The sequence below is a fragment of the Homarus americanus genome, unplaced genomic scaffold (assembly GCF_018991925.1).
Source record: "Homarus americanus isolate GMGI-L3 unplaced genomic scaffold, GMGI_Hamer_2.0 scaffold38238, whole genome shotgun sequence".
Taxonomy (NCBI): domain Eukaryota; kingdom Metazoa; phylum Arthropoda; class Malacostraca; order Decapoda; family Nephropidae; genus Homarus; species Homarus americanus.
The window spans coordinates 441,073-456,804 of NW_024734360.1; the positions used below are offsets into that span (position 1 = coordinate 441,073).

Consider the following 15,732-nt stretch of genomic DNA (forward strand, 5'->3'; position numbering starts at 1 on the left):
AATTAACTTCGAGAAACCATTGATATGTACAGTATGTTGTGTTGTCAAAGTAGGAGAAACAATATTGAGATCCTGTAATTGTGTGTAAATGAGGCAGATTGTCAGATGAGCAACCTGGGACTTGGTCACAATTTGTGTGATGCCATATGGCAGCAGGGTCTACCATTAGGCAAAACGTTATGCTTTCAATATCTTTCCACGTGGTAGTACCTCCATGCTTGATTATGTAATAATAATAGTAAAAATAATAATAATAATAATAATAATAATAATAATAATAATAATTATTATTATTATTATTATTAAACCCGATTACCTATCCGATAAAAATTGATAAAATTTAACCTGACTTTCTCAGATTAAGTTAGGATGGGTTAGGTTAGGATAGGCTAGGCTAGGTTATAACACGCAAACACACACGAGGATTGCTCCAGCATCATTCAAGCAGTTCATGCTTTACTCCATCACCTTGACATGCTAGTCCACCCAAGGGTTTGTTCCACCTTCATTCAGCAGCGAGTGGGTTACTCCACTACCTTGACAGGATGCTAGAACAGATTGTCATGTTAACTAACCAACACTGACGCCTGTTCAGGTACTTTCCATAGTCTGCATGTGTCCAGTACTTGTTAATATCGCACGGTGTAACGGAAAAATGACCAATCGCCCGATCTGCTAAAGCCGAGCAATGACGAAGGGGATAAAGTAAAGCACCAAAAAACACTTATGAATAAGTACTGTGCAAATAAAATCCACACAATGATTATAATATAAGGCATAGCATCGGATGTAACCAAAATCATGTAAAATATGGTAAAACATAAAATAAAATACCTAAAAACTACAGCATTAAATATCATATTAGAAACAGTATGTTACTCTTTGCAACAAACCAATGTTATAACCTCCCAGCCTCTTTATCTTCTATGGAATATCAACTAGTACTGAATGCTCGCGTTAATTTAGATTCAAAGGAAACTAATTACAATATTACACTTCGAGTTCTACCAATCTTGATCGACGACATGTAAATTAATTATTATAGGTTAATGGTTCCCCAGGCAAGAACAATCAGCAATTCAGTAAGCTCTCCAAGCATAATGTTACTATAGTTACACGTTTTCTACGAAGAGAAATATAACAGAAAATTTATTATTTTAGGGATGACATTGATATTCTGTGTAGCAATTTTGCCTTTCGTCCAGATATTTTCTTTAACAGGGAAAGAAAATCGGGAACATGTTTAATCAGCCGTTTGATCATCGTTAATTTCTTCTTTGTTAATAATATGGGTAAAGGTGGATGAAACGGCATCACCCGAAGGAAGTTGTGGAATTACACCAAAATTTCTAGGGATGTTAGTTACAAGGTACTAGCCTAATCTAACCTACCTAACCCTACCTAACTTCCAAACCGGGAGCTCCGTGTTATGGAATTTAATCTCAATTATATGATGTTGATCCTGTATACGTAGAAGAGATTTTGGAAGATATTGCGTAAAAAGGACAACATATAAAGGCTTTGGACAGACATAGAGTAGGAAATCAGGAAAGTGTATCCTATAGAATAAAACACAAAAAAAATTTTTACTTAAACACAGTGCCTCCTACAGGATATTTAGGTTAAGTTCGTTTAGATTATGATAGGATAAGCTAGGTAAAGTTAGGTTAGGTCAGTTGAGTTGAGGTTATACTAAAGATATTTTGTAGACCGCACACTATGGTAGCACTGTGTAGTTTTAATGTTGCACACTTGCTCTTAAATATCGCGCAAAGTGTGTAATAAAACAATTAACAAATGTTTATATATGTGATAAAGTGAAAAATTCATTATTCCCAGAAGAATGTAATGCTGTATTATATATAGATTCATTACTGGAATTTTAAACGGTCGCTTTGATATGGAGTTTACGAAAACGTTCTTTTACCATATCCTTACTTATTTAATTAAGTATGTAAATTTAAGCAAAGCAATTTTATCTAACTTATTTTCCTCTCCTAAACATTAAAAATATTTTATACTTCTATTGACATAAAAAAGAATAAAAGGGACCAAAATAATCTTTATTGGTTTGATTTTATCTTAAAAGCACAAACTGGTGAGGTTCGCCATATTTGTTTTCATAAATATATGTTGACGGGACCTCATATGAGTACAATTTTAAATAAAACAATACATATAAAATAACTCAGGTATAAATACATTAAAATATTTATATACGAATCATAATTTCCAATCATTAAATATTTAAATTTGATGTAAAAGAATTCGACTATAGCGACTCATTTGTCTCTCTTCCCACAGTAGTGATCCCAAGATGGCTGAGTAACGACTGTTGGACCCTAGGGAGAGGAGTTGCCGTGTCTTATCAGGCAGTACATCCCCCACAAACAGGTATTAACCATTTATGTGACTTCATACACTAAAACAGTACATAGTGAAGGTGTTAATGGTCATAAATACGGTCATTAGTTACGATAAAACGGGAAAAATAGTGATGTCTCAAGTGGATGTTTTTATACTCCCTTCTTCTCACTATATCATTATCTTATGGTTAAAGACTATAGGGATGTTTTATTAATGCCAGTTGATGATATTGAAATGGTCTAGACTTATGGGTGGTATTGGTTTCTGTCATAGGTATATTTTAAGGCCTTGAGGTGGGATAAAGTGAGAAGTGAGGGAGATGAATAGGTGTGGGGTCTTGGCTACTCCTCTACACACACACACACATACACACACATACACACACACAGACTTACCTCACCTGGTCTTGGGTGTTTATCTGTTAAAAAAATCCCTTTAAATCTCAGTGTAAAATGATCTACCATAAACAGGAGTGAGAACCATTTATATTTTGGGCATCAAGAAATGACCCAAACTACCTCAGGATCTTTAGATATATTTTATAGCTGTTCTGTTAAATTATACAAGTTCACAGTAGTATGTAGAAGTTTATTTTACCAAGGATAAGTGAAGAAGGATGTTGGGTGGATATATGAGCGATAGGGGTTGGGTGTAAACGGGACTGCCTAGTATGGACCAATAGGCCTGCTGCAGTTTTCTCCATTCTTATGTTCTTAACACTTAGGTTTGGGTTTTTCTTCTTTATAGGAAACAGGTAGTAAATATTATGCCGTGACCAGCTATGTTCCTACTAATGCTATTTTACCGTCGATGTCTATTGGTACGGCAGCCTAATGCTCATGCGTGGTGGGCCGACTATACAGTGAGAGATACTAAGTTGGCCTTCTTTCTGACTAACCTAACCAAACCTATCGTACCCTATAACCTAACCTACCGTACCCTATAACCTAACCTACCGTACCCTATAACCAAACCTATCGTACCCTATAACCAAACCTACCGTACCCTATAACCAAACCTACCCCTATACCAAACCTACGTACCCTATAACCAAACCTACATACCCTATAACCAAACCTACCGTGCCCTATAACCACCAACCTACCATACCCTATAACCAAACCTATCGTACCCTATAACCAAACCTACCATACCCTATAACCAAACCTACCGTACCCTATAACCAAACCTACCATACCCTATATAACCAAACCTATCGTACCCTATAACCAAACCTACCATACCCTATAACCAAACCTACCGTACCCTATAACCAAACCTACCATACCCTATAACCAAACTATAAATACCCTATAACCAAACCTATCGTACCCTATAACCAAACCTATCGTACCCTATAACCAAACCTATCGTACCCTATAACCAAACCTATCGTACCCTATAACCAAACCTACCGTACCCTATAACCAAACCTACCATACCCTATAACCAAACCTACAGTACCCTATAACCTAACCTAACCAATAACAATACAGTCCAGCAATACGGCTGCTGTACCTATATCCAGTGGGATTTTTGGTGTATGACTGCCCTACCTGCTTCCACTACGTTTAAGTTATGCTTGTGGTGTTTTTAGTAATGCTATATTTTATGGATACCACTTTAATGTTTTGTTAATTTTGCACAATTTGTTTTTACAGGAAGTGTATTATGTAGTTATATTTTACAAACCTGGAACCCCCAGATGTGAACAAGGTCTTTTTCTAATGCCACATACTATGCACTCTCAGCAAATTAACAAGGGACCATTAATGAATTGAGTCTGACAAACCATTGAGCATTGCTAGTGTTCAGTGGCTTGTTCCTGCTAAAATCAAACATAGGTATTTCAGTTATGATTTGATTGGTGGTACAATTGTGGTCTGGTCTTAACACCAACTTGAGGAAAATTCACCGGAGAAGATGAAGGCTTTCTTACCCTGAGAAAAATAGTAAAAAATGGAGAAGAATACCTGTCATGTAATTCCATATTTATGGTATTTACAACTTTCCATCTCTGCAGAGCTCATCTCTGTTCACCATGTTTACCTTCTGATATTGAGGGTTGGTTCTTTTTGTAGTATTTTTTGAGAATCTAGTACAGTCTATAATTTATCGTTCTTAAAATGAAGAAAATGGTAAATATTCCATGGTGACCATTCATGGAACTTTATATTGATTCTTACGTAGGGCGATAGAGCAAAATAATAGAATACCTGGTACAGTACTGTACTGTATAGGGAAAATGTGGGGATAAAAGCATAACTAAAAGAACCTAACCTGGCCATTGTGCTCAGTTATTGTGGAGGAGGATAGGCACGGACGACCTAGAAGTTGTATAGGAAATGGGGTAGTAAGCTCGTGTTTGGGGATTAATAGTTGTACAGGTATTTGCAATTTTCATAATTTAGCTTTTCCCCAAGTTCATGTCATAATTAAAACAGTGGCTAATCTTACAGACAAAGTTTCTCATGTCTCTTGCGATGGCTTAGAAATTAAAGGCGTTTTAAGATGCACGGAATAGCTAACGTGTTAACTTTTCCGGACTGTCATTAAGGAATATAACATTGTACCACATCTTGGGAATAACTTGTACAACACAGTCTTCAGAAAACAATAAAATTAGGAGAACTGTTATTTGGACAAAATGCGGAAAGAAATAAGAAATAATGAAGAAAATATATAGAAAATTGTGGAAGGAAGACAAAAAAAGGAAAAAAAGTCAATCAGTCCACAATAAATAAGAATAAAAAAATCGTGCCCGTTGTAAAGGTAATTTCTCCCGTACTTCATCTTCTCTCGCGGCTAGGTGTTCGCATATTTGTGCAAGAAATGCGGTCCAATCCATTATACAACTGTATATAGAATTATTTGTATTATTATATCACAGTTTTTTTATTGCCTTACATGCCTCCAACTCTTCAATATTAATCAAAATATTCTCCATCAGTGCTTGGGCGCTGCACAAAGCTAATGCCTGATCGAGGCGTTAGCTTTTTCCTCTAAATGTGTCCTGCGCACAACTTCAAAGCAGCTTTTGCGCAAGCAGAATAGCTAACGCTTTAGCTATTCTGTGCATCGAAAACGCCTTACAATAAATACCTTAAGCTGGTTGCATTGTCTTTTGCTCAACTTTAGGTGAGGTTTCATGAGAATCATTCAATTCTCGGCCGTCGTGAGATTTGTCTGAACTGTACGTTAGACTTTGCCTACTGTATGCTCCGTTCACCCGAAGACATGTGTGGAACTTCAGCGGGTAACAAGTGCTTCTCAGCGAATTTTCCTTACCTAACCTAACCTAACCTAAAATAATGTAGCAAATTCTTCACATTTTTGGGGATATTCATGAGGCAAGGAAAAAGTTATGATATATTAAAACATTTTCTAGAGTTGCTGGTTTACCTGCATCCATGTTCCAGAGTACAATATCAACTAATAACATCTTGTGTAAAATTTGGAGAAAAACAAATTATGATGGTTCCCCAAAACAAGACATTGTTCTTGTACCAGTCTGTTATTACAACTTAATTTTAAAGGATCAGATATACTTCATGCTGTAATTCTTCCAGCTAATTATGATAAAGGTAACAGAGAAATGTTAGATAAACACTGACTTAATGAACTTCTTTCGGGTTTTTTCTTTAGGGTTTTCATTCAATGCTCTAATTTAATGCATATATAGATTCTAAATTTAGTTTGGCAGTTAGATTTTTTTTTTTTTTATTCTGCTTAGGAAATGACAAGTGGGATGTGGCTTTCACTATTTTGGCACTTAAGTAAATTGACAAAAACTATTACTGAATTATGCAGGATGTTAGTAGCAACCAACTACTGAGAAATATATGTTGAAATTTAGCTGCATTTATTGTTTTTTCTTTTTCCTGCTCAGGCAGTATCAGATACAGCTCCTCCCCGACTTACGACCTACTCGACTTACGACCGCCCAGTCGTACCAAAATTGTCGAATTACGTATTTTTTAGTCCCAACGTCAGTGATTGCGCTGTGTACTGACAAAATTTTTGTTTGTAATTCACTTTAAAATGGCTGGTAAGCTTAAAAGTGAGAGTTTTGTGGTGCTGAGAAGAAAAAGAGACACCCATTTTAGATTTTCTATGTACCATTGAAGCATTTTTGACTTACGACCATTTCGACTTATGACCTGGATTTGAGTCCCTAACCCTGTCGTAAGTTGGGGAAGAGCTGTACTGTACTGTACAACCCAGTTAAGTATAATTTTGTTATTGTCAGTTCACAAAGTAAGGAGGTTGCAGCCTACTTGCTGTTTCCTAAGTACCCAGTACAGTACAGGTATCTCCTGATTTACAATCATCAGTTTTACTATATTCCGCATTAACGATAATTAAGTTTTATCAACCATGATTGATTTATGCTAGCTAAATTCCGCATTAACGATAGTTAATTATCATGAGGCTAAACTTGCTGATGTGGAATGTAGAAACTGGGGAATTGCATCTTTCCCTTCTCTTGACAAATCCAAGATGGTCAATATATGCAGAAACTGCTTTCCCATCCTTCGTGCGGGGTCACCTATCCACTCGCCGTCTCATGGCCAACCTGCACAGTACAGTCCCACACCTTTTTTTAATGTGATTGTACCTGCCCTGGATCATGTAACCAATGTTTTTGTTATTATCATTGCTTAGCCTTTTGGTCACTGTGAGAGTAGTGTGATACTTAGCCGTTATTGATGAGAGGAGTACATTAACACTTAATGAGTGTAGGATCATATTTTTTGTGTTTGGTGAGTGTTGTAATTTTTTTGTTTTACATGTCTGTGTTGGACAGGCCAGGAATGTATCTCAATGAAACTCATGTTACAAGGGTCCCGATTTATGATATTTGATTTATGTTAGGATTTTCAGGAACAGAACCCTATCATAAATAAGGGGATACCTGTAAAGTCAGAGATGCTTTTATCAATTTCTGAGAATGCATTTTTTTTACTACAATTACTGAACAATACATTTGAGTGGATTAGTCTAATTTATACTCCCGTCAGAGGTGTAGAGGTTAGAGCACTCTTTCTATTTCCTAAGTAAATTAAAATATTTCTACGCTCCTTGGATTCTGTCCATTAAAGCAATCATTTTAATTAAAATTGTGAAGAAGAAAAACCTGTGGTTAAGTCCCGTGAGACTTTCTTCACATTCGCCAATAAACAAATGCACATAAGATAAAGTAATACTGTACTGTACAGTACTTTAGAATGCTTTAGCAGATAAACCACCATCTTTTGAATAGTTTTTATTGAAAACAATTTCATTTTTTCCTCAAGAAAACAGCAATTAATGATGAGGAATTGCAATTTTCTTATTATGCTTATTTGATTGTTTACATAATAACCATTTCATAGACACGAATGCCTCCCTTTTCCATAACACTTGAACACTTCCAGTGGCTACTAAATTACTGTACCTGTATTTGAATTATCAGAGATGGTGATGAACCAAACTAACCTACCTATCATAGGATGGAAGTATACTGTACTGTACAGTCCTCCCTAAAAGTTTTGTTGCTACTTTAACTTTACAGTTTGAAATACAGGACAAAGTGGTTAGATGTACTGTATTGTATTCTACAGTGCATCGTCATATGTGTTCTGTACTGTATTTATAAAGTATCTACCGGAATGGAACTTAAATTTCTGGTTATTTTGAAACTTTGGCCGTTGTCTGCATGAGAGTTTTACAGTACCAGATAATTTGATGTACAGTAAATAATGGTTCTGAAACTAGTGGACTAACACTGCTCACAAAACCATGAACAACATTGACCTCATGGGTAATGATACTTTATGGGGGGACTACTGTACTGTACAGGTGTATATTATTTTAGGTAAAGTAAGGTATGGAAAGGTTGCTGGAAAGTGCTTGTCAACAGATCAAGCATCAGAAAGGTTGTTGGCTTGATGTGACAGATGGAAGTCCAATACAGGGTATTACAAAAAGAACTGGAAAAACAAAAATAAAATTTTAATTCCTCATCATTTGTGATTTTCTTGAAGTACAAAAGAAGTTACTTCAGGAGCAAACTACTGTATTCCAAATTACAAGTACCCTGTACAGTATAGGTAGTTAACCTGTTCAAGCATTAAATACATCTTAAATGGCAGGTGTGAAAATATAGTGTTAAAACATATATGACAGATATGAACTGATCTTAATTAGCTAACTTAGCTAGAAAATAATGTCTACAGTCTACATACAGTTGTTCTTGTGTAAGTCGCGGCTCTGACTGTGAAACTTGACATTAAAATATTTTTGAAAGGAAGAGGTTTTATATTTTTGGCTGCAGGTACATTGTTTAACTAATCACTCACAAAATTCACACATTGGTGTAGAATACTGTAAAAAATGAAAGGTTAATTATGAAAATCTTTGGCATAATTCTGATGATGGATAAATGTGTGACCACTCTTACTTCAGAGTTACCAGGCTGGCTAGAGGCCTTTCTATTCATGCACATTCTTTCAAAAGTGGTTAAGAAAAGTTAAAACACAACAGTTGTGGGAATTATCTTGGGGAGCGTAATGTATCAGTTGTTTCAGACTACTATGTCAGGAAGAATACTTGGCACCGAGCTTTGTGTACCGTAAATACGTAGTTAAAATGATTGAATAAATTTTGTTTAATGTGTGCCACCTGTTTTTGCATTAAAAATACAGTAGTGTTTAGTAAAGAAGAGTGATAGATATGGTGTACCTTAAAACGTCCCAGCAAGTGGTCTTTATTATTCCCAGAGAGTTGTTACCGACACTGTACAGTGTCTTAAATTATGCTATATTGAATGCTCAGAAAAATGGAGATTTTAATAAAAAATGTGACAAATCACTTTTAGGCTCATGGCAAGATTTGTGTTACTCGTGCTCCAGTGAACTCATAAAACTCACTTTAGGTTTAATTTTAGCAGCGATATCAAGCTTTGATTCATTTCATGCAAAAGTGAGGCATTGTTCATAGATGTTTTTTTTAATTTGATTAAACACAAGGACAATGTGGAATTCCTTTCTGTAAGCCCAAAGATAACATTTGAGTTACTAGTACATTACATGTACTGTACTAAACATTTTTTCATTAGTTGAAATCTTGTATAAATTATACAATTAAGTTTTTGTGAAGAAGTCTCCCAATAAGCATCAAAGTCTAAACTTGCATACAGCACAGTATTAACATAGTTTATATTGATCATCTTGCAAACTATGAATTAGTACTGTAGTCATATTTTATTTGTAAAGAACTTAATCGCTTTAACACTGCCATAGTGCAAAATTTGCACATTTAATGTATTCTGTGATAAAAGTGTCTGGTGTTGTTTGACTGTACTGTACAGTACTGTATTCTAGTCACTGGGTTATGGTGTAGCTAAATTATTTTAGTGAATGGAGCTCACAGTTCTTACAAAAGTTGTGTTGTAATGAATGTTGACATTTAGTTGGACTTTGTTAAGCACATTTAGAAATTTGAATACAGTATATCAATTTCCAGAAGTGCTTATACAGTAATTGAATTCAGGTAGATACTGACTGACATTCACAAAATATTGATTGCATAAAGTACAGAACAGTATCTCTTCTCATGGGAGATGACATTGCAAAAGTAGACAGAGCTTTGAACAATAGAGAACCTGAGTTTATAATAAGGAAGTGTAAAACGCTGACTTTTATGAAATACTGTAGTCATTTACGTTTGGCTTTACCCAACAAAAGATTTAAGTTTTATTTTAGTGTAATTGGATTAAATGCTGGTACAGGTATACTGTATATTATACAATACTGTATTGAAATAAACTCAAATATGTTATGAATAAATAGTACCAGTACAGTATTCATAATGTGAAATGGGCATCTAAAGATGTGTAAGCCACCTACAAAAAAGTGGATAGGGCCTTGTAAACAGGTGGCAAGGAAACATGTGCAGGTACAGGGTACTGTATTGTACAGTACAAGTAATCTAGATTATGTTAAGTGGGAATTTGCCAGTTAAAGATTAAATAGAAGCTGATACTTTAATTCTTGCTCTTTTTTGGTGGGAACTTCCATAATATGTGCATTTCAATGCATAGATTGTATACCAGCGAGGGAGGAAGGAAAAAAGAGTGTAATCTGCTTTTTTCTGAATTTTCACTTATTTTTATTTTAAGGCATAAATTACAAATCTTGTGGTGAGGTGTGGGGGAATTTGGCCTTAAAAAATCATGTGTTAAATTTCCAGATATGCATGTGATAAGGTTTATGGTACAGTTGCTTGCCCCACAGACGACTTGTGGCAACTCCGTACTGATAGTCACGTTACCCCAACTGGAGGATGATGGGGGTGAGGGGGTAACAACAGAGTCTAACAACATAATTATAACAAAGACATTATATCTAAAGGGTAAGAACAGTATAGTCTGGATTTATGTAGTCAATTGAACCCGTGGAGGTCCGCGTAAAACGAGAAACGCGTAAACGAAATAACAGAACATATGGGATTAATTGAAATAGAGACTGGGCCGACTCCCAAACTCCACTTTTTCCGACGCAATACGTACCTTGTAGTAAAAATAATATCATAATTTTATGATGGTATTGACACACATAATATCTAAATAAAAAACTACAAACCTAAAGGTGTTTAACACTTACGTTAGTAGAAGAGATGGGTCGGCACACGTGGATGGCGGCTGGTTCCGAGGCAGGGGGCAGATTAGTGGCCCTCCGGTGAATCACTATCACTACTCACAGAGGTTTGCAGGGCCTCACTGACAAACCCCTCAAAGTCCATATCCTCACTGTCACTATCACTGACTTGGGCTGGCTGTGGTTGTGGTGGGTTGCTGGCGAGACTAACATTGATGTTGTCGTGATACGTCTGGACATACCGCTCCATAATTTTCGACAGAAGGTTATTAGACACTTCATACCGATGCTCGACTGTGTCTTTGTCAAGGATGAGCTTAATTTTCTCCCCCAACCATGGCTTGGTCCAGGTAATTCAATGTTTTTTTGGGTTGGTGGGGGTCCAGCAGAAGCCGTTGTGAGGGGAATAGCGGGCACAAGAGAGAACTGTATACGCGGAGACTGAGAACAATGAGACTGACCCGGCTAGGTCAGTGACTTCTTCCCTCTGGTGGCAGGGCACGTCATGTTACATTAGACCAATCACAGCTAGCTGCGGAGGGAATGCGTGGGTGGTAGAGATGCGTGACCCAATCACAGTCCTTTGGCTCACATATGAAACTTTTGGTCAGGATGCAAACAAAAGAAGATAAAGTCATAAATAACAAAATATGTACTTGAAAGTAATATGTGGAATGATTGAGATGCCGAGAATTAAATAATAATACAAAAATATAGAGTTGTGTAAGTGCAAGAGGTTTTGGACAGAGCTGACCAGAATTTGCTCAGGGAGTTTGGAGACATTATGAAATTTGGAAGTGAAATGTTGTTAACAAAAAGTTTATGTATTTTACTGGTGTATGATAATAAGGGTGAGGGGCCTTGTTGCGGAATGGGTACACCAGTGATGTGCAATTAGTTGGGATCATTCACAATTTTGGCTTTAGCCCTATCGTGGCCTTTCAACACAAATTGTGTCATTACGCGCTCCTGTGCTGTTGCGACCCCTCCTGTTTAGCCGTATCTCACACTGTAAACGGTGGACTGGCCCTATCACCCATCAAAGTTTCTCCCACTATCCTCGTGGGTTGGCAGAAGCATTTCTTAAGGGTGCAATTTGGGTCTGGAACACTATACCCAATGTTTGCTAAAATGAAAAAAAAAATCCTGTTACTTTCACAACCTGCATCAAAAGACTGCAAGGGGGTGAGATTTTCAACCATGGCCAGGAGAACCAGAGGCTTAAGGATCCCTTGAATATTTTCCTCCCAGGTGCTCACCTGAAGTTTTACCCTTCAGCTCAACCAGCCTAAGTTTTATAACTCCAAAACCATCTGGGGGGGAGGGGGGGGGGTAATTTTTAGGTGATCTGGAAGGGTTAAAATTATGAATGGTCTTGTTCGTGGTCTTGGGGTCTATCTCGAGTACATCACTGGAGAACATCATAGCATAATACACTGTGGTAGCAATGAAAGTAAATGAATGACTGAATATAGTAGAGTGTATGTTTACTCTTTGTTCTGTTTACTTTGAAATATACTTTAACGTCCATCTATCGATATTTAATTGTCATTATGGCATAACATAGCATTAAGTACAGTATTGTCAGAGTACTGTACTGTGTATAATTATTGTAACTGTTTACTTCTTAATATGCAAAAAATTGAGTACAGGTACCAAGTTAATATTTTGTAGTAGGTTATATTTCTTTTCTTCTTTATTGTTTTATTTGTACAGTATTGTTCTCTTCTTAACAAATCCAAAGCCAGTTTGTCCCCGACCATGCAGTACTGTACAGTATTTAGGTTTGTCATTATGACTTTTGAATTTTCTCATTTATTTATTTATTTTAATTTTTTTATGGGATTAACTCCCCAGGGCACAGGTCAATGACCCATTTCAGGGCCTGGGGGGAAAATATATTACTACTGTACTACTAATAATAATGGCATAAAAACAATAAAACAAATATTAAATAATAATAATAATAAATAAATGAAAAAAATATCAATAGTGAGAAACGATATATGTATGTTGTATTGTCAAAGTAAGAGAAACAATTGAGACCCTGCAATTTTGTGTAAATGAGGCAGAAAGTCAGATCAGCAACCTGGGACTTGGTCACAATTTTTGTGATGCCATATGGCAGCAGGGTCTACCATTAAATAACACATTATGCTTCCAATATCTTCCCAGGCGGTAGTACCTCCCTGTTTGATAGCTGCCTACTACCTGCTACCAAAGGAAGCCGTGGTTATTATATATTGTATTGTACAGGTTTATTTTGTGTGAAGAAGGGATCCAGACAGATTTTAATGAAACTGCTGATTATTGGGGCATAGTTGAGGTAGATTCTGAATGACCAGGAGGGATAACTTGTCCAGGTTTGAATTATAGTAGAAGCTATTGTACAGTACATGCTAAATGGGATTATTATTATTTTTTTGGGTACTCGTGCATGACAATAGTTTGTATGTTAGTTTTACTCAGAGAATTTTTTTTTTCTCTTTTCAGACTCTCAGCTAACGAGTGCAAACGAGCAACAGCAAGCAATGTTAGGTGCTGTTGTTTGATGTACAGTGCCTGGTGCATTCATATGGGCTACCAACTGAAAATGGCGAATTACCTGTACTCAGTTTTGTGAAGAACCTTATTACTGTTTTAACAAAATTAAAAGTTTGTGAAGCCTATCAGTGGTACTGGTAAACAAGGAATTGAAGTGATATTTTAGTGACAAGATAACGAATAAAATTTTATGGTGTATAATAGTTCACATAACAACTTGAAACCAGCTGTGTGTTGAGAAAGCCCAGTATAATAATCTTGCTAATATGACTGTGTGCTTACGAGTACGTCAGTTGACGTGCCAATGTTGTGGAGGAAAAAAGGCCTAGTGTAAATTGACTAGGCCCCAGGGACAAGTCATTATTTGGCCTGTGGCTTAGGGTTGATGGTGAACATTGTTGGTGTTCGCACACTGGTCCCCCCCACTGTGGGCGGCCCCCCTATCACTGAGTCCAAGATGATGGCACGAGCGATACTGCAGTGTCGGCCCAATTCCCACCCCTTCCCAGTAAGTACCCATACATACATTTTACGTACTTAAATTTATTTTCTGTAATATGATTGTATTTAACCTCCTCTCAATGAGGGAAGGTAACTTGTGTGTTGTGCTGTATTGTACTTTTTTTTAAGCCTTTTTAATGGCACCAGTGTTCAAGCTGTATGCAGTATTTTCAAATGGGAATGATGAAGCATTACAGTATATCATTTAGCTTTCTTCTTGGATGATGTCCATAGTTATTACTGATACTGTACAGTATATCAGTCACAATGTTGTGAGGTTAATTGGGAATGGATCTGCTGGTGATGTGTGAAGTGGCAGAAGGATATAAATGGGTTTATTTTGTCTACAAGTGCTGGGAGAAGTGGAGGTACTCATCGTTCTGGCCACCTTGCATCAGTACTGTAGGGGGAAAATATAAAACTATGTAAACATGAATTGGATAATATGAAGTTTACCCGAGCATATTTCATCTTCTGGTTAAACATCCTAATGCTATGTAGGAAGGGTTAGGTTAGGTTAGTTTTGGGGTGTTTAATCATTAGGTGTAATAACCTGGGGCTAATCTTTATATAATCCTATTTATTAAAGGTTATTAGTAAAAAAAATGAGACCATGTATTTGGGGATATCCTATGAAATTTGTGGTAGCTATATACTGTAACCTTGTAGATACTTCTTGCTGTGTGTGATTTCTGACGGCAGACATCATCGTCTTCTGTTCTGCTGAGAATGAACTGTGATTGAAATTTATGAACCCATGAGTACAGTGGGATAACATAATGATGGTGTAACACTTAAATACAATGAAGGGTTTAACCTTTTTAGGAACACACCTTTAGGATGATTGTTAATTCACATAAGATAATAGTTTAACCCTTAGAGCATGCTCAGAGGGTTAAGGTGTGTCTGCAAGATGAGCTTTGTTCTTGAATTTCCACCCTACATATACGAGCTGAAGATGACTAGGGGTGATTGTTCATGCCTTTTGAGTAGCCAGTGAAAGTTAAAAGCCTTAACTGGGTCACGTGGTGTTCGACTGTTCACAATGAGATAATTGGGTATGGCTGAGCTCTTACCACCCATCTGTAATCACACGTAGCATGGAGAGAGAGACCCCCCCCCTCCCCCACCACACACACACCCAGACCACTGCTACGAGGGAACCTTCATCAAGTAAGGTCAGCATTCAAGGACCATGGGGGCACACTCGGGTCTGATGGTGTGTGTGTGTGTCTTGTTGATAGTGGAGGACCGGGAGGGTGGTGTGGTGATAGTTGTGGTAGACCGGGAGGGTGGTGTGGTGATGGTTGTAGTGGACAGAGAGAAAGTTGTTCTGATGGTTGTGGTAGGCAGAGATAGTGTCGTGGTGACATTTTCGGTTGTGGTGTAACATAGGAAGGGTAGTCAAGGTGTTATGCAAAACAAGGAATCAGGGGGTCATTACCTCTCCAGTCACTCTGAATCATCATAATAGGAAAAGGTTTTTGAGCAAGGAAAATTGAGTTAACGTGTGTGTGTGTGTGTGTACATATTGATTGACAATATTGGTAAGAGTTAAAGGTCATACTCTGTTATTCCGGGGGTTTTAATACTGCAATGTCACCACCCCTGATATTCATGAGATAGGTAGTTGATAGGGTAGGTTATCCCAGCATCCCATTGTCCTCATGCCACGTACCAT

At 37.0% G+C, this 15,732-nt stretch overlaps 1 protein-coding gene across 3 annotated transcripts in view; it reads left to right on the top strand.

Annotated features, from left to right (window-relative positions):
• Positions 1-2,287: 2,287 nt before the first annotated feature.
• Positions 2,288-15,732, top strand: part of LOC121870211 (sarcolemmal membrane-associated protein-like) — a 130,836-nt gene continuing 117,391 nt past the window's right edge. For all 3 annotated transcript variants that reach the window (XR_006089677.1, XM_042371984.1, XM_042371986.1), the window contains exons 1-2: positions 2,288-2,394; positions 13,500-14,058. Coding sequence is in view for 2 of the 3 variants with exons in the window: in XM_042371984.1 (XP_042227918.1) it covers positions 13,936-14,058 (123 nt within the window). In the remaining variant the exon portion in view is untranslated. The remainder of the gene's footprint in view (positions 2,395-13,499; positions 14,059-15,732) is intronic.